Genomic DNA, 20,800 nt, shown 5'->3' with positions numbered 1-20,800 from the left:
TAGGGCTTCAGGCCCACACTTAATTAAGGCCTCCAAGTCCAAAAGAACATTATATATAGATATATTATAATGGGTAAAGCAAACTCAAAGTAATGTATTGGTGGGGTGGTAGGCTTGGTTGTTACTAAAGTATATGTTATGAGTTCAAAACTTGTAATACGCAAAAATAAATAAATAATTAAAAATCTTAACAATTATCATGAAAAGGCCACAAAATCTTGTTTCGATTTAGACATCCGCATTCGTTAAGCTGACCTTATTTAGGTATTGGTTGACACCATGACCCCTGAACTACTGGTGTGTTAATTTTTCTTTATTGTCACACTAATTTACTTATTGTCTTCAATCTACAAGTTTAAGAAATAACTTATGAACAATTAAAAGATTTTTAAAACTAACTTTAAAATTAAAATATTAACCCTTTAACTAGCCATTGCTATTTTTCTAATGACATTACTTGTTGGGATGACATGTGCTACTGCTTTCTATGTACTATGTTAAGAAACAACCCACACTTCACAACACAAAAGGGAAAATTATTTTAGTAAGAGAATAAACAGCAAGGACATGTTGGAATGTGGTGTCACTTGTCAACCGACTGTGTTAAATGGTTAATGGTCCAAACTGGATATGATAATTTGGTTTATTTCTTAGTGGTCCAAACCGGATATTATTATTTGGTCAAACCAAATGTACCATAAAATCTAAATTCTAATCTACTCCCTTTGACAATTTCCAATTCATTTAACAAATTTCAATTCCAAATCTATCTCCCATCTTATTTTTCTATATATTTTTTTTTTACTAAATTCATATTTGGTTGCCATTTCAAACCATTATATAAAGAAACAAAACACAAAAGAAGAAAAACATCATATATTACACACAACTTGTTCACCTCATTCAAACTTTTATAAAGTAACAAAGCAAATCTTTATCATTGTGCACTTATACCCTACAAATCAACCACTATACTCACCACCTTCATTCCCTTGCAGAAGATGATTCTCCCAACGACACCGACGCCAAAGACGACGCTAAAACGCGCGCGCCTCGTGCACCATGATGAAAGTTCCTACTTTTGGTAATCGTAAACTTACCAAATACGGACTTCACATTAAACAAATGAAGCGCATGAGTCAAAAGCTGTCTTGACTCCCCAAAGATGGCTAGATTCAACCTCGGAATGTATGTAACCCACAAAGCTACCACATTGGATACAATGTTGGGACATAATAAGAACACCACCTTTAATGAGACGAATAATAATGAAAAGAGCAGATAGGGTTCATCCTTCCATGATTGAAGAGCTCGGGAGGTGTTTTCATCAGAAGAATACCATTGATCATCATCTTCTGTGATGTTCATTGCATACTTGAGTCCTAAAATCGTTGGGATTCAAAGAATCATAAAATATTAGAATGATAACTTCTAGATAGGGATCGAGCCGAGCTTAAACATCGATCTCGAGCCCAAAAATAAGCTTGTTAATTAAACCAACTCGACCCGGCCACGAGCCTAAATGAGCTTATAATTTATAATAAATATTTTTATAAGAATTACTATTATTATTATTATTATATATAAAGTTATGACATAAATAACTAAACAATATACATTATGTTGTATATAAAAACTGGAATTAAAATATACATAAAAAAATAATTTTAAATGTATATAAATTAATTAATATATAAGAAACAAGCCCAAGCTTCACTTTTTACCGAGCTTGAGCTAGCTTGGGAGGCAAAACGAGCATATTATTTATATAAATTAAATTAAAATAATGAAATATATTTTTTATAATAATTATTATCATATATAAACTAATGGCAAAAATAACTAAATAATATTGATTCTGTTATATATAAGAATTAGAATTAAAGATATATAAATACTAACTATAAAGTATAAAGTAATTAATCCCGAGCCAAGCTCAATCTAAGGAAATAGAGCCCTAAACAAGCTGAGCTCGAACCTAATTTCGAGCCTAAAAATAAGCTTGTTTAAAAATGAGCCTATGCTTGGGCTTCACTTTTCATCGAGCTCAAGCTGACTTGCCAGCCTATTATTTATATAATTTTTTTTAATATGCTAAATACATATTTTTATAATAATTGTTATTAAATATAAAGTTATGATTAAAAATATACGTTATACATACAAACTAGAACTAAAATACATATAAAGAATAACTATAAATGTATATGAATTATTTGTAAAATAAAAAACGAACTGAGCCCGATCCGAGCTTGAGCTTGAAAAACAACTCACGAGCTAAGCTCGAGCTTTAGAAATAGAGCTCGTAACAAGCCGATCCTAAGCTTCACTTTTAATTGAGCTCGAGTTGGCTTATGAGCATACACAAGCCAACGCAAGTCTATTTATATATTTTTAATTTATTATATTAAATATATACTTCTATAATAACTATTATTGCATATAAAATTGTGAAAAAATAACCAAATAATATACATTATGTGGTGTATTAATAAAAAAATTAAAATACTTTACAAATATAATTCCATATGTATATAAATTAATTCATAACTAATAAACGAACTAAGCCTGAGCCTAGCTCAAGCTTGAAAAACTACTCGCAAACCAAGCTCGATCTTTAGAAATAGAGCTCAAAACGAGCCGAGCTTGAGCTGTCGTAAGTTAAACGAGCCGAGCTCTGTTCAGCTCATTTACACCTCTACTTCTAAAAACAATAAGACAAAAACAATTGCTGAAACTGAATATTTAAAAATGTTACCTGTAGTTGTTTGATAGAACTCTGAAAGGGAGTGCAAATCTTTTGGACCATGATAATGAACACGATCTGTTTTGCTTGCTATTACAATTGACGGAACACTGTGAATTCCATGTATAGAGAAAACACTGCACAAATTACACGAACCACTTAGGCTGGCATGGCAAGATGACCGGGTTGCTATTATAATGAACATGAACCGCTTAAGCTGACACATTTTTTTGTTCATTTCTTATAACATAAGTAATGAATTAATTATAACTGAAAACAATACTATAACAAAAAAAGTTGAATCTAAGTAAAATGATTTAAGAATTTGCATGCATCAAAAATAGATTTGGGCAACTCTCAATCTGTTACACCCATTTGACCGATTTCTAGAACAGTAAACGAACCAAGTGTTTAGTGAATCATTCGATAGGAAGTTCATTTATTTAATAAACGAACGAACATAAACACATGTCTCATTCTATGTTCATGAATGCTTGTTTACATTCACTCGTTTAAATTCATCTATGTAAGTTTGTTTATGTTCGTTTATGTTTGTTTAAGTTCATTCACTTATGATTTGTCAATATATTATTGTAAACATTTTAGGCCCACTACAATTTAGCCTTTAGCAATTAAGTTTTAGACCCAACATGTTATTCACACTTACAGTTAATTGGTTTTAGCTCAGTTAAATTCGTTGATTTATGTTAGCTAATGTTCGTTCGTTTAAGTTCACGAACAGTTCGTTTAGACTTAATGAACGAACATACACGAGCACGTTCATTTTCTTAACGAATATGAGCACATTCATTTTATTAGTGAACGAACACAAACTAGAAATCCCTGTTCGTTTAACGAACATAAACTTGGGCTGCAAAATCTTGGAAAACATTCAATTTTTGAATTCCGCTTGTGTTCGTCCAGTTCGTTCACACGCTGGCGGTAACTGTTAACGAACAGATGGTTACAGAAACTGATTAAATACAATAACTTACGTTGGTAGGTTTGATGATTGTTCAATCTTTACATGCTTCATTTGTGGATACATTAATGCAAGAGCATCAAATTTGGGCTGCATAATCTTGGAAAATGGGCACCAAGAAGCATAGAATAATACAACTGTATATGTGTTCGGTTTAGACGATCTCAACATACTATCAAGTAACTCCCCATCAATCTGCACCCGGCAAATGATTAATAAAAAATCAACTAACATTAAAGAAGTATATTTATGACATTAAATCATCCTATTGTTTTTTTGTTAATATGAATCTAATTCCATAGTTTATATTAGGGTTGTAAATGAACTGAAGCGAACCGAAGATAACCAAACAAGGCCTTGTTCATGTTCGTTCATTAAGGCTTTATTGGAAAAGCGAACAGCTCACGAACACCTAACTGACGAAATTTTTTGTTGTGTTCATTCATTAAGAAAATGAACTTGTTTGTGAGTGGTTCGGTAACACAAACAAACAAACGCAAACAATACTCTATCTGGCTTGGCTAACCAAGAATGGAAAGTGTCAACGGTTCCATCCGGCTACCAAGTTTGTGTTGGTATTTTTTTGAACATTCATATTCATATGTTAATTTTCTTATAAACTAATCACATAATACTCATTTATATTTTTGTTTTATAGTAATTAATATTTTGCTTATGTCTATATAATAAGATTAGAAAAACCATTAAAAAATATAAATAAAAAAAAAACCTTAATGAACAAACAACATTAATAGACATAAACAAACATCTTAGCAAATGTTCACGAACACAATTGAATAGACAAGGCCTCTGTACGTGCTTGTCCACTTAGGAACATAAAGTAACTTCCAGCCGAATAGGTAGCCAAACATTCGGTTTGTTTACAACCCTAGTTCATATGAATGATTCTATAATCAGATTCAAGAGTAATTCAATTCAATTTGATCATTAAAACACGAACTTGATGCAAAGTGTAAGGGGTTGTTTGGTAGCCTCTTGATGATTCCATCAAGAGGCTGTTTGGTTACACCCAATGTTGTAAAAACCCCGTCTAGGCGCCCATTAGTCCCTGATTTATCACTAGTCAGTACCCCACCCCACCGACTAGTCACCAATTAAACGCTAATTAGTCAAGATCAGTCAAAGTTGCAATTTTATATATAAAATTTGGTATATATAAGCATACTAGAAAAATTACATTTAAATTCCAATCCGATTAATCCCCGATTTATCAATAGTCGGTACCCCCAGCGACTGGTCACCGATTTTTCGCTAATTGGTCAAGATCGGTCAAAATTGAAAATTATATATATATAATTAGGTACATATATGTATATTTGAATAATTGCATTTAAATTCCAATCCGATTAATCAATAGTCCATAGCTCGAATAGCGCCTAGGGATTTCTACAACACTGGACTTACACCTCTTAATGGTTAAGTTTCACAGACATGCCGAATGAATGATTCAGATTTTCCCCAAATATAAGTTTATGCCCTAAAAACCTAAAATAAAAAATAAAAAATTGGAAAAATACAATTGAAATGCCCTAACCTATTCTAATAATAATAATAATAATAATAATAATAATAAGATTCGCACCTCGATAGGCGGAGAAGATGCGATGGCGGTAGGGCACTGAAGCTTTAGATCGAGAAGGAATGGATGCATTTGGGTTTGAGGAGGAGGAAGGCATGCCAAGGCCGGTGAAGATGTAAACAACAGCCTCATGAACATTAAACACACCGCTAATTTCATTGACGACCCCATTATCTTATCTACACAATGAAATGGAACGATTCAATGGTTTCTGAGAGACAATTTGACGAAAGCGATGATGATGATGATATGATGATTTCGAAAAATCTAATCAAAAATCTTCTTTCTTGTTAATTGTATTTTATCTTCATGTATATTTATTGTTTGTTACCAAATGGGCATGTGGCTAGTGGTTTCGATGTTACTTGTAAAGTTTTTCTTTTTCTTTTTTTTTAAATATATTTCTACTTCCATTCTCTTAAAAATTTGTGTTTGTTATTAATTTTATTATTTGATTTGTGTTAATCACAATAGATTAATGAGGACGTAACTAATTTAATTAAAAAGCCAACAAAATTTGTAACTTAGGTAACGAAAACATGGTAAGTTTAACCGACGAGATTCTCAATTTCCTGATCAAGCTGATACTTCAACAGAAAAATTATTCTTAACATTCCACTTCATACGAGATGGGATGTCACATGGGATTGATATGGAAATCTAAAGGTACCCAAAGGAATACTAACATCTTGCTTTATTGTTTCAGCACTAACAGACAGTTGATCTATCATTAACTCTTTTCCTTTATCAATCCCGGAGGAAGTAAGAAGAAGCATTCCAAGAGGTGCGTCGACTCTTGTCAAAAGAATATCATTTGTTCTTATAAGTAAACTTATTAAAAGACCAAAAATGGAGCAAGGTGGGTTTAGAGTTATGGCATCAACAAAAATTTCGTAAACCTTACATAAATGCTACGCACTTGAAAATTGTGATCTGTATAGTATCAAAAAAGGTTCAAACAACTCATGGGAAGACGAAAGTGCATGGAAGTAAAGAAATCAACATACAAATTGTGGTGCATCGTATAGCCATCTTAAAGATTCAGGCCTCCACTTAGGTCGATCCCGTAATCATACAAGAGATCCCCATAGTAAGTCCTTTGACCACCTTAGAAATACTTTGTGCTTGTAGAAGTTGCCGGTCTTAGCACTGTTGTACGTGATGCTCATTTAGAGGATGAAGCCATAAAGAAGGAAGGAAAAACACGAAGATATTAAATGGAAACTTAGAAAGTTGTAAACGAGAGAAAAAAAAGAAGAGAAGCAAAAATAGAAACCCTAACAACATATATAGGATTTTGACATTTAATGCAGAATCTAAAGGCCTTAGAAAGTTCCGCGGATGCCAAACGTCCTAGCAATCATAACACGACATGTCAGCCACCAGCCTAGAAAGCGGAGGGATATGAGACAAGGCGCGCGCACACACACATATATATAGATATATAGATATAGAGCAAGGTTATAATAAGAAGCAGATTTTTCTGAAGAAGTGTAAGAAGTGTTTTTGTCAATTGGATCTAAATCTCCATACAAGGGTGTTTTCGTCCATATATTTTGTTAATTTTGAAATTAATTTATTTAGGTAATTGTAACATCATTACTAATTAAATAATCCTATGAATCCTACATTTTATTTAAGAAACATCATTTCCGATCAATTTCTATTCACCACAGAACCCTACATCAACATATCATCATGTTATCTTCAAAATTCTCCTCGACAAAACTACTCATATTTTTGCCTTCCTCGGTGTCGATACCGACCAGTCTTCCGCGGTAAGTCAATTCAATATTATAGATCCATAACTTTCATAACAATTCCACTCGTAATCGCGGTGATTAACACCGATCTGTCAACGGTGGGGGATTGAACGCCGCCGGATAGAATGTAGAAGTGGTTCCGGCGAAGACATGGGGTAGGTCGTAATCGTGGAGGCGGTTGTTTATGGTAGGGAGTGACGGTGGTTTCCGGCGAAGACAGGGGTTAGGTCGTAATCGTGGCGGCGGTTGTTTCCGGTAGTTCCGGCAACCCAATAAAGGTTTAGCGAGATTGTGGATGGTGGTTTTACAGGCGATGGCGATTGCAAGATGTGGAGCCAGGTTACTAGTAAAGGATTCCTGGTTTGATGGTACACGTTATTTAGATCTTCTGTGGATTTGATTTGTTTTGTAGGTAAGCTTGTAAATGGTGATAGTTTGTGAACAAATATGATTATGCTTTTTTCTAATGTTGGATGCTAGTAAATGGTGGTTTGCAAAAGGCACATAAATTGGTTATGGTGTATAGTGTATCTAAAAGAGATAAATGGTACCTCTTATATTCAAATGATGGACCCTTGACATAAAAAAGTGTTTTTATTCAAAGAAAATAATCCCCCAACTCAACTTTCAACAATGCAATTCTTTTATAATTAAACCCTTAACTAATATGCAATTTTTATTTAACTTTGTGCATTATATTTCTTTTTCATTGTAATTTATTTATTGTTCATTGTATGTATATGTTGTTCATAGTGTTTTTAGTTTGTTGTAGTTATTGTTAACCGAAATATAATGTTTTTTTTTTCACTTAAATAACGTTCATTGTTTCTAATGTTGAAGATCAATTTGAAATATGTTGGTGTTTATTATTAGTGTGTTTCTGTTATAGTTTGAATTTATAGTCATTGTTTTACTTGTAGGTGTGTTTTTGTTCTTGTGTTTTTGGTGTTGTGGTTTAAATTTGGAATAAATTTGGTGTTGTTTTCAAATTTTGATTATTATTTGATTAAAAAACACACTGCAATATATCTTATTCATTAGTGTTGGTTATGATATTCAAGTTAGTGTGTCTTTGTTCTTGGTGTTCTTAGTGTTGTGTTTTAAATTTGGATTAAAATCTGGTGTTTTTTGAAATTTTGATTATTTTTATTTAAAACACACCGTTATACATCTTGTGATGTTCTTAGTGTTGTGTTTTTAAATTTAGATTAAAACCCGATAATTATAGATTGATAATGTTTCCATATATAATATAACACACTGGACGATTATGCCCCTAAAGTGTTATAAAACAAGTATTAAAATAAAATACACCGCCTAAAAAACACACTTTCCATCTAAACCATCAGATCACCAAATCTAACGCACCAGATTACTTCTTACGCTTCTTAGACATACTCCACTTCTTATTATAACTCCACCCGATATATATATATAATTGACACCTTCAGATAAAAAAAGCTCCTGTTTAAGTTTTTAGAGAAGACAGTTTCCTGTTATAGTTTGGTTTTGCAATGATCATCAACAAAAGTCTAGGCCAGTCTTTAGCAAGAGTTGTTGGCAGAGATTTTTACATATTTCCCCTTCCTAAACTACGTAAATTACAAATTTCCTCAAAGTACAAGTTTTAAATACAAAATGTACAATGCTCTTTAAGCATGGTTTGGGAAAATATGTAATTTCAAAGTTTAGGAAGGGGAAATATGTAAATGCCCCTACTTAAAAGACCCGTTTTACACATGGTAAACTTTGGGTATGTTTGGCAAAACTAGCTGGAAGCTGGTAGCTGTTAGCTGTAGCTTTTTAGATATGTTTAGGTGTTTGGCAGAGTAGCTGGAGTTTTTTTAGATATATTTAGGTATTTGGCAGAGTAGCTGGAGCTTTTAATAAAACCAATTGGGTGCCAGCGCGGTGCGGCGGAGTGCGCGCGCAACCTGAGATCAATCGCATAATTAGTGTCAGTACGTGATTCACTTGATATTAGTGCACGCATAACCCGAATGCAGACGTATACTTCGTGTAAAGGCAGCAAGCGTGTAATCGTGACGAAAATTAAGAAACAAAGCTAAAATATACAGTAATTTCAAATATATAGTTTTTTAAACCAACCTTTTTTGATTTGAAACCCTTTCCGACCCGACACCGTTTTAATTTGAAACATGTTCTGACCCGGCCTCTTTCGACCCAAAACCGTACCGACACGAACCGAACTAAGTTAACCCTTTTTTATCGACTCGTTCCGACCCTAATTTGGTCTTACACATGACCCGAGCTCATCTGACTCGACTTGTTGCCAATCATAACCGGTAAAGAAGTATATCAATATCATACTCAAATTAAAGAGAATAAAATGCTCTTCTTTTTGATGTAATGTGTTTAAAAAAAATATTAACGTGTGAAAAAGTTATGGACTTTTAAAGAGTCATGGGGATAGTTAATTTTGAATAAGGGTAAAATATGTAACTATTATATAAATTAACAAAAGTTGATGAAAGTTCAAGTACCAAAATTGTAAAAGCTTGTATCTTTTTCTCAAACGCTAGTAGTAGTAGCGTTTAGAAAAAGAGCTTTTTCTCCTAATATAAAAGCTTCAAGCTCATTGAACCAAACAAGGCTTTTTGTTAGGTAGGAGCTTTTTCTTAAAAGCTTGAAGCTTGAAGCCCCTAAAAGCTCTTAAAAACTCCTTGCCAAACATACCCTTATGTTGATTTATCAAGAGTGAAGAGTAGAGACGAACAAAAAATAAATACTTATTTTAGATAAGCAGGAGAAAGTTGCAAAGAAAGCAAAAAATATTGTTTATAAGTAAAAATTTGTAGCTTTTGAAGTTTATGTTTTAAAGTTTAAAATTTTGTTTGAAAACATTCTACTATGTAATGTCATTTTTTGTAATCCATGTCTTTCATATTATGTTTTCGTTTTACAATTATAAATTATATTGCTGTCTCAGAATGCATATTAAAAAATGTTGTCGTTTGAAATTATATATACGTTTACTTGGACGGTCTTGTATATTTCTGCCCGTGTAATACACAGGTCAATAACCTAGTTTAATTAAATAAATTATATTTTCACATTAATTAGTGTCATTGTGTGATGAACAATCAACGTTACGCTTACTTGGACGGTCTTGTATATTTCTGCCCGTGTAATACACAGGTCAATAACCTAGTTTAATTAAATAAATTATATTTTCACATTAATTAGTGTCATTGTGTGATGAACAATCAACGTTACGCCCCGACGTTTAATCCATATCGTCGGTCAGGGTGTGACATATCTAAATTTAGTATGGTTAATCTCTAATTCTCCAAATTATATTCAATTTTCATTTATGTATGTGACATTTATCTTCGACTTTGTAGTTAACATTGTTGATTGGCATGAAAAAAAAAATCGACTCCCTCATCCGATAGATATCCCTTCTGTAAAATATGATTGCATGAATTATTGGCCAGACAAAATAATCATAATCACTTTTTAACTGGCAAATATATGTGAAGAAAAGAAATCAAGCATACTAGATTAGACTATTAGCATAAGCATACACGATTGTTTATATATGTAAATTTACTATTTATTTCTTTTCTCTCTCTCTTTTTTCTTTATATATTTTGTGAATTGAAGAAAGAAAAAAAATACATAAATAAGATAAAAAATTATTATTATATAATTAATTAATAACTGAGAAATGAGATGTAAAATGTTTTAAAACACATACAAATTTACATATAAAAATGTTTGGTGAAAACTTACAGATAAAAATTGTTTGGTGAACAAATTTACAAATTTACAGCACATACAATAGCGCCACTTAAGAACACCACCGTATCCGTAACATGTTTGGCGAAAAATTGTAAAAAATTAGAAATCTATGTGATCTCGTGAACGGTGAGCTATTTTCACAAAGTAACCAACAAAAAAAATTTGGATTTGGACTATAACGACTAGTTTGAAAACCAAACAATACTACAAGGAATATGATAAGCCAATTTTAAATCTCAGTTGGGATATAAAACCCAACACAGATGAACATGTTCCGGTCATCCCCATAATCTCCGCCGCTGACATTGTGGTCAATGTTGACCAGAAAGTCAACGTTGAGTTTTCAAAATCCTGAAGCTTCCAATTTTCCTGTATATTTAATTTGTTCCTTAAATGACCAACCACATGAGCATTGATAACATGGCACTTTAGATTGATTCATTTGCCATATCTATTCTCTAGAAGATTATTCAACCCACTTTGACTTTGCTAATTATGCTTTCACTTAACAATCCGATGACCCAAGAACTGCTTGTCCATTCAAAATAAATAATAATAAGTCATGTTTTGTTAATGTTCTTATTGTCATTTTATTTGTAGATACCCTGCAGTCATCGAAAGTATAATTTTCCTTTTTCTCCTAGTTCTGTAATAGTGTGTTACATATACATACTATTTAAATGACATAAAAATCATTTAGTTACCTTCAAGTTCAATTTGGGTCCACGTCTGCATCACCGTCTGAATCAGCACCCAGTTTATGGTTGACGCAAACTGGAGTATCAAATGGAGTGCTGTCCTCCATCTTGAAGCATTTGAGAACGTCATGGACATATTTAGTCTGATGAATGAACATTCCATCTTTCTTCTGATCAACCTGCAGTCCTAAAAAGAAAGTTAGTTCACCCATAGCACTCATTTCAAACATCTTTTTCATGACGGCTTCAAATTCCTGACACATGGTGACTTTTGATGCAGCAAAGATGATGTCGTCCACGTAGACTTGCACCAGAAGAAAGTCGCTTCCGTTTCTCTTAACGAACAGTGTGCTATCAATCTTTCCCCTTTCAAATTCATTCTCAAGCAAGTAATCGGATAGAGTTGAGTACCAGGCACGAGGGGCCTGATGTAGCCCGTATAGCGCTTTACTTAGCTTGTACACATGATCAGGAAAGTCTGGGTCAGGAAAACCCGGAGGTTGCTCAACGTACACCACCTCATCGACTTTACCGTTAAGAAACGCACTCTTCACGTCTAACTGGAACACCTCCATCTCCTTGTGTGCAGCAAATGCCAAAAACAATCGAATCGCTTCTAATCTCGCCACAGGAGCAAACACTTCATTGTAGTCGATCCCCTCTTGCTGATTAAAACCTTTTACAACCAGCCTCGCCTTGTTCCTGATAATTATCCCTTTTTCATCTCTCTTACATTTGAAAACCCATTTTGTGCCAATCGCATGCACATTTTTCGGTTTTGCAACCAAATTCCATACCTCCATCTTTTTGAACTGGGCTAACTCTTCTTGCATGGCTTCGACCCACGAGCTGTCCTTGAGAGCCATTTGATAGTTCTTTGGTTCAATCTGGCTGATGAAGCAGGTGTACAAGCATTCGTTAATGATGCCTGTATCTTTAATGCTTGTGTAAACACAGGTGTGCTCATTCAAGCTTTGTCTTGTTTGTACACCGTCGGATAGATCACCTATCACGTTCTCCAAAGGGTGATTTTTGTGACCTCTCGTAGTCGAAACCGAACTGACTTGCAGATTGTCTTCAAGGTTCGAAGGTAGCTCATCAATGGGTGATTGTTGTTGAGAGTGAAACGGATTAAAGAATTCCTCTTCTGTAGAGGCAGCAGGGGTATCGACAGCATTTGACGAGGAAGGTTGACATTCATCGTACTGCGGTCGTTGCGCATAATTTTCTTCCTCATCATAAAGCATCTTTGTAGCAATTCTCTCATCAACTTCTGCACAATCCAAGTAAGGCATGTTAAAAGATTTAAAAAGCCTATCATAGTCGAAAGCCCTAGCGGGTCCCATGCTTGGTATTGGTGATTTGTAACTTGTGATATCAGTGTTACACACCATCTCAGCCTTGCTGGTCGATAGATTAAAGACTCGTCTGTTGGGAGTCCCAACAACATATCCGACTAAAATACCTTCGTCGGCTATTTCACCAAATTTTGAGTTCGTCTTTAATATCGAAAACGGGGACCCGAATGGTTCGAGACCACTCAAGTTAAACTTTCTCCCATGCATAAGTTCATAACATGTTTTATTCAATCTTTTAACAGTTAAAACTCTATTAAGGATATAACAGGCTGTTGCGACAGCTTCAGCCCAGAACACCACAGGAAGTTTAGAATCAGCCAGCATGGTTCTGGCTCCTTCAATTAGCGTTCTGTTCTTCCTCTCAGCCACCCCATTTTGTTGCGGAGTATACGGAGCGCTGTACTGGTGGTCTATCCCTTTCTGTAAGCAGAAAATCTCCATCTGATAGTTTTTGAACTCTGTCCCATTGTCACTCCTGATGTATTTAACCTTTTTCCCCATAATATTCTCAACCTTGGTAATCAAATTTATTACCAACTGCACCGTTTCATCCTTGGTCTTCAAGAAATATACCCAAGAATATCGAGAGAAATCATCAGTGATCACCAAACAGTATGATGTTCCACCTAGGCTTTTTACATTCACGGGACCGAAGAGGTCCATGTGAAGTAGATCCAGGGTACTGACTATTGAATTAACCTTCTTGGTGTGATGAGATTTCTTGTGTTGCTTTCCCTTTTTGCACGATAAGCATTGGTCTTCTAAGTTGAAATTCTTCAAGGGAACACCCAGCACCAGCCCATTCTTGACATGTAGTTCATTTTTCGAAGATGTATATGCCCCATTCTCTGATGCCATAACTCGGACTCTGATTCAGTTGCTTTTGACAGAAGACAGGATTCTTCTGTTGCCATCTCAGTCGACCTCATATCCATAACATATGTATTCTTTTCCCTTGGAGCCTTCATTACAATCCATTCCTCTGGTATCTTGAAACCAGGATACAATACGATCGCTTCTTCTTTGGTAAAGCGCACAGTGTACTCTTTGTCACAAATCTGAGACACACTCAGCAGATTATGCTTCAGTTCTTCAACGAAATTCACATTCTCTAACTTCATTTTACCATTAGTCACCGTCCCAATTCCAGTAATCCTTCCACCACTCTCTCCAGCAAAACTTACTCTTCCTCCTTGAACAGCTTTCCATTCGTGTAACAAATTCTTGTTACCCGTCATGTGCCGGGAACAGCCGCTATCCACAACCCATAGATTGTTTGCAGCCCTGTTCAACTATTCCTGCACGATTAAAGCAAAGGATTAAAATCTGGGGACCCAAGACCTATTGGTCTTGGGTCGATACATCCCGTACTTTGGCTGTCCAAAGTTAGTATTAGAATGATATCTGTAAGTCCTAAAAGGATACCTTCCTGTAGATTGACTATGAGGCCATCCAAACCTTCGTGAATTAAATGAATTATTACTAATGGTTTGGTTGTTAAAAGGGAAAAACTGAGATCGATTTCTTTGAAAACCTGGATTAGTCCAATGTCTGAACTTTGATGAGTTTTCATTTTTACCATTATAGTGATTACTGTTATTTCTGTTCTCAGTTTTCGAAGGCCTCATACCTCTGAATCTCTGCTTCAGAGGGCAATCAGCAATCAGGTGTCCTATTTGATTGCATCTGAAACAACTCCTGTGTTCAACTTTCGTCTCAATAGTTGTTTTAGATGTTGAGGCTGCATTACTGCCCGTTTGTCTAACATATGGTGGGACATACGGGTTTAGTAGAGAATTCTTTTCAGTTGGTTTATGTTCCTCTCCACGTTTTAGTAACATTTCCTCTACTTTTGTCTCACTCGACTCGGATGTCTTGTCCGAATTTGATGAGACAGGACTAGGAACAGAAATCTTAACATTAGAAACAGGCTTACTCATTTCCCCTTTACTAACTTCTGGATCTTTAATCGTAACCTTAACAGGAACTGTCTGACAAATTTCAACATCAACAGATTTCTGATTACTAGGATCATAAGTGTAGTTATGATTATAAGGTGGTGGAACTTCATTATATCCAATTCCTCCCCTTTTAGCTAGGGAACGTTGATCACTTACGAGGTGATCAAGTATAGCAGAGGAATTTCTAAATTGCTCAAGCTTTCTGTTTAGTTCCACCACTTTCACCTGGTGATCAGCTATCTGTTTATCCCTTTCAGCAATTAGTTTGGTTTTCTCTTCTAACACTTCATAGCTAAGATCAATTACTTGTATTTTTTCAGCTAGACTGGCTTTAAGACTTCTGATATCTTTCTCACTAGCTTTTATTTTTACCTTGTAACTGTTTTCTCTAGTTTTAGTGTAATGATGATCTTCTTTTAATGTTTTAAATTGTGCATCCAAACTAACAAACTCATCAGTTATTGTTTTCAATTGTTCTGACAGATTTTCACATTTTGTACAAGGGAGTTTAGAACTTACCTCAGAGAGCTGATCTGTCACTTCTTCCATGTAAGCTTGATTTTCTTTTGTCTCTCTGGGTTTTTCTTCAGTTTCGATGTTAACCAAGTTGGCCTGTTCGAACACTTCCTCAACTTGCAGATTCCAGTTGTATTCCCCGTTCTGTCTGGATATCATCGCCCTATTCTCACTACTTCCACCACTCTGTTGTGTAGACCTGTTCTGACTACGCTCTACACGTTCATTTGTGCACTCTTTAGCAAAGTGTCCATTCTGTTGACAGTTATAACACCGCACCTTTGACTTATCAAAACCTGGTCTTTCACCAACAAACTTTCTACCAGTCTTCTTCATAAACCTTTTAACTCTTCTTACAATCATTGCCATCTGCCACTGCAGATCTATCTCCTCCAGATCATCAGCATCGATCTGATCATAGTCTTCGTCTAAAGTTGCAGGATCAACAATCTTTCCTTTAATGTAATTTTCGTAAGAAGCAATGAAAGATGCATAGAGAGCAAACTGCTGTTCAGCAGATTTAACACTCATGGGCATCTGAGAGTAGTTGATGTTCGAAACACTTGAGGAAAAACTACCCTTGGTTGCTTGAGGTTTAGAAGCATTTGTTCCACCAGCTACGAAACACACATCACCATCCATGTTGAGAGTTACATGACCTTCATGTGTTGAGTTAGCGCCCGAGTCTCCCTTTGAGTAGTAAGCAGATGATTCTGACTTCGAACTTGAACTTGAATTAACTTTCGCACCATACATTCCTGGATCCTGAACCTGATCAGTTGGTGTCTCTTTTCGAACCATGTTAAGTTCAAAAGTTCGTAGTTTGTTGACTGCTGTTTCCAAGTCATAGTCGGCAAACTCTTTATCTTCTCTCATCAAGACAGTGTACATCTCCCATTTCGGTGGGAGAGCATCAAGAAGTTTTTCTACGATCTCCTTTTCTTTGTAAGCAATGGAATAATTGCTGAGTTCGGTCATCAGGTGATAATATCTCGTGATGATATCATCAAGTGATTCATTCTTCAAATACTTGAACACCGAGAATTGGGTTTTGAGTAGTTTAATCTTGGATGCACGTATCCCCACATTACCTTCAAATCGGTTTTCAAGCGCTTCCCATAACTCTCTAGCTGTTTTATACTTCCTGAAGGTGTGAAGAATCTCTTGTGGAAGAGCCATTGTTATCGCAGCATAAGCTTTGCTTTCAGCCTCATACATCTTCTTTTCTTCCTCTTCCATCTTGTTGTATTTCTTAATCTGTTCACGACCCTCATACAAAGCAGTTGGTGGAATGTATCCATCTTGAATGCACACCCACATCTTAGCATCTTGATATTTAACATACTGCTCAAACCGATCTTTCCAAGCCACGAAATCGGTACCCTTAAGCATTTTCGGTGCCTTAGTAGCTGAACCCGCTTCCACCTCCATTTTTACCAGTTTCGTAATATTTATTGAAGTCATCTTTTACGAAACGAAAACACAAAGAAACCCGAAATTTTTTTTAATTTTTGAACAGTACCAGTAGGCGAAGTTAAAGTTAACTTCGCTTAAGTCCTAACTTCGCTTGAATTCTTAACTTCGCTCTCTTCTTAAATTCGCCTGATTCGGCGAAGTTGTAGATAACTTCACTTAAGTTAAGCGAACTTGTGAGGTAGGCGAAGTTGTTAATAACTTCGCTTGAGATAAGCGAACTTGTGAGGTAGGCGAAGTTGAGGATAACTTCGCTTAACCTTATATCTTCGCCTAAACCCTACAAACAGTAGCGGCAACTTCGCCTGATGAACACGATGATTTTGCAGGTTTGATTTTGACGTTTTGCGAGGTATGCGAAGGTGTAATGGGTTGTTTATGATGGTGGGAGGTGAGTAGGACACAAAAATTCGTTATATTAACGTAAACTCGTCCCGCGAATAGTCGAACGGAACGATTTCTACACCCGCGTGATAATCCCGAACCACACAATCACGAGCAAATGCTCTGATACCAATTGTAGGTTCCCAGCCGGATCTACACGGAATATCTCGTTCTACGTAGGTGCGGAATCCCTACGTAAGACGATATGAGCGTAGAAGACGATACACGTTAACACGATCAAACACACGTTACAATAAACAAAGACACATTGTATTGCAACTGGAAATACGTGATTCACTGATCACCGATTACACAAAGCTCTAAACAAATCGTAAACTCGTTAACTACTCACTCTTAACCCTAGCCGCAGCTATATGTTTATATCAGACGACAACTTCGCCTAACATGTTTAGGCGAAGTTGTCCCTAACTTCGCTTGTTCCACAAGTTCGCCTATATCAGCGAACTTGTGAGAACTTCGCTTAAAACCAAATACAAATCCAACTAACTCGATTACAGACAGTATATACTGAACTACTGACATCATGTACCAACATTGTCATATCTTTTGTATTGATGATTAATGTTAATGAAGTTGGAGTTAAATTTCTTGTGTGTTTCCGCCTTTGTTGATTTCCACGCTTAAAAGTTAGAACTAATAACATTTGCAATCCTACGTACAAGTCTACGTTCGCGTCACGTATTTTCATTCTATCCTCACTCCATTCTATCAAAACTCTCTCTTTACACTCCTACAACCGTATAATCGTATCATATCACTAATTCTCACCCTGTAGGTTGATTGTAGGAGACCCCCACCTTTGGTGAGATGAACCAGTCGTGTTTTCTTTGATTCTTAGCTGGTATAGAAGCTCTGGTTCGGATACACTCTTGGACTGTTATACTCTTGTTGTTAGCTATGTTGTTGTAGCAACAAGTGGCGCCCACCGTGGGGATGCGCTACTTAGAACAGAGATTCTAGTAGTTCCAGCTCCATTGTTCTCAAGTATTGTCCTTTCATAGCTGAAAAGAGTAATTCCGGCAAGAGTATTCCTCCAAATGATGATTGCCCACTCGATTACTCCTCCCCGGAGGAAAATATCGGCTGTAGTTCGCGTGAGACGAACAGTCTAACAGGCACGTCATCACAATACTTTGAGTTCTAATCACCGCCTTCAACTAGAAGTGGAATCTTGTAACGATTCCGGCAAATTCAGGTATACCCTAGCCGGTATATACTATTTACATGTTATTTAATACCGAATATATGAATTATAATGTGTTTATACGAGTATATAAGATTCACAGTACGAATTATACTCGAATGTACAGCTAGTCGTATTGGAATTACGATTAACCGATGAACGGTTATTGAGACCCGAACGAATCGGGGATTACATTATAGAAGAAATATATGATGTTTAGTAAGGTTTACGAAGTATTAAAGCTTCGGGATAAGTGAATTATAGCACAGAAAAAGGATTTCGATTTAATGGTACGTCGGTACGTTAAACGAAACCTTTAATATCAAACCAAGCAAGAGACGATCGATCAAGCCGAAAAAGATGCACAATTACCGACAATATGATGTGTTAAATCAATAAATGTCATGGTTTAAGTTTTTAAAGTTTTTAAATCGGTTTTATATAAATTTCATTTTTAAGCCGAAAAACGACCGTTTTAGCCTCGTTTTAAGTCGAATTAAACGTTTAACCGAAAAACGAACTGAACCAGATTATCCACAACGTTATCCGGATTACACAATCCGAATGTGTGGCCAAGATTGAAGGTGTGGGCCCCACCCCACACCCAATATGTTCCGATCGGATGAGGGTAACCCCCTCATCCCTTTCATTTTCTTTTTTCTAAAACCTAATCTCCCAAATTCTCTCCATCCTTCCAACATTCATCCAACCTCTCTTCGATTTATACCAAGAAACCGAGGTAAGGACCGGATTATAGTCGTGTTCATCTTCTTTTCTCGAGTCATTTACAAGAAAATGAGGTTTCAAATGAAAAATGGGTGAAAACCCGAGATGAAACCGATTCTTGCATGATCAAGTGATGTATACAAGTTATACAAGGGATCTTGGTCCAAGAAAGGAGTTAAAAGAGTCAAAAACGAATTTTTACGGTTAAAATCTTTGTTTTGATGTCTTAACCGAAACCATGAAAGAAATGGCTTGATTGTGGGTATAACTTGCTTGGTGTGGTATTGTTGTGCTTGTAGGTGTTATATCTAGTTGCTAGCAAAGGCTAGAAAGCAAGATCTTTGCGATCTAAAGCTAGAAACACAAGGTAGTTCGGTTTTCGTATGATTTATTATGGTTTGGACAGATTGTGATAGACTTAGAGTTGGGTCATGAAATTTCACAGAGATGATCTACACATAAAAATATGAGATCTGTGAAAATTTGGTAATTTTTGGATAAAGGATGAATATTTGGTGAATTTAATGCTCGGTTTTGGCTAAAAATGGTGAAAAATAGCTAAACATGATGAAAACTTCTTGAAAATTCCAGATAAGCTTTTCATAACATGTAAAAGTCACACACAAAATTTCAGGTCCATTAGAGAAGTCTAAGTAGGCTTTTCGGTAAAACGAGTTCTAGGGTTTTCTAGCTCGGTTTTAGTGAAAATGGCATGAAAAATGAGATTTTGGTTCTGAAAAAATTACAGGGAACCATGTGGATGGCAGGGGTCATCCCAGAAAAATTTGGGATTTTTATAAGGTCGTTTGTTATTTTCGACATATTTGGTGTTTAAATGACGTTTAAAAATAGATAAATAAATGTTAAATATAAAAATTAATTCTAGAAATAATTTTATAAAATTCCTTACTGTCAAAATTTGATTTGTGCAAAATTTCAAGATCCGAGACTAAACGGATAATTATTTGTGCTAAAAAGAACATAAAAACAAACTTTTAAAGCTTAAAACGCGTAAACCGGCAAAGTTCGCCTAAGCGAGCTGACCGGTGTATAAAAACCTTAAAAATGGACTATTTTCATGAAACTAAGTTAATCAAGTAAAAATAAATCATCCGAAAATAATTCGGATGATTTGGGTATTTTTACCCGATTTAACAGTTTCCGGTGTATTAAAGACGGAAACGGGCCCCGCGGCCAAACGGGGCGTCTAAACCGAGCTCTAATTTCACCACTTTAATTAAAATATCAGTAACAACTATTTTCGGGTCGTGTGTGACCAAACTCATTTTGAAACATAAAACGGATAACAGTGCTAGGCACGCGAAACGAGGAAAACAAAATAATAATAATTTTGACGGTCAAACTCTAACGATATCACAATCTAAGTCCAGAGAAGTGTTTCGGGGTTAACATTGTCCCCGGATCGAGTACAGTACTGGGTTAACAGTGTCCCCAGATGTACCGGTTGACACGGATTTAATTTATGGAAATTGTATAGTAACGACTTAGGTATCATATTACAGATTCAGGCTCATAGCTGTACACTGTACTACATACTGACTCACGAGAAGGTGAGTTTCACGAGCCCCTTTTTACTGAAATGCTTTAAATATTTTCCCGGGGC

General features: G+C 35.5%; 1 protein-coding gene across 1 annotated transcript; it reads right to left on the bottom strand.

Moving 5' to 3' along the window:
* Positions 1 to 859: 859 nt before the first annotated feature.
* Positions 860 to 5,499, bottom strand: LOC143607097 (5'-adenylylsulfate reductase-like 5). Its single transcript, XM_077082665.1, has 4 exons — positions 5,332 to 5,499; positions 3,742 to 3,923; positions 2,759 to 2,883; positions 860 to 1,382 (listed from the first exon to the last, which is right to left on the bottom strand). The coding sequence occupies exons 1-4, from the start codon at positions 5,497 to 5,499 to the stop codon at positions 985 to 987; spliced, it is 873 nt and encodes a 290-aa protein (XP_076938780.1). The 3' UTR covers positions 860 to 984.
* Positions 5,500 to 20,800: the final 15,301 nt, after the last annotated feature.

The sequence above is a fragment of the Bidens hawaiensis genome, unplaced genomic scaffold (assembly GCF_021521415.1).
Source record: "Bidens hawaiensis isolate Kalapana, Puna unplaced genomic scaffold, B.hawaiensis_p1.1 tig00079430_1, whole genome shotgun sequence".
NCBI classification, from domain to species: Eukaryota; Viridiplantae; Streptophyta; class Magnoliopsida; order Asterales; family Asteraceae; genus Bidens; species Bidens hawaiensis.
Note: the sequence above shows the minus strand (reverse complement) of the source record. Positions and strands in the feature narration are given on the sequence as shown.

What these genes read in the sequence shown, in the direction of transcription:
- LOC143607097 (XM_077082665.1), bottom strand. Translation starts at nt 5,499, where the DNA reads ATGGGGTCGTCAATGAAATTAGCGGTGTGTTTAATGTTCATGAGGCTG. An exon ending in CAATCATCAAACCTACCAAC is followed by an intron (nt 2,884 to 3,741) that starts GTAAGTTATTGT and finishes TAATTTGTGCAG; the next exon opens with TGTTTTCTCTATACATGGAA. An exon ending in GTTCTATCAAACAACTACAG is followed by an intron (nt 1,383 to 2,758) that starts GTAACATTTTTA and finishes CAACGATTTTAG; the next exon opens with GACTCAAGTATGCAATGAAC.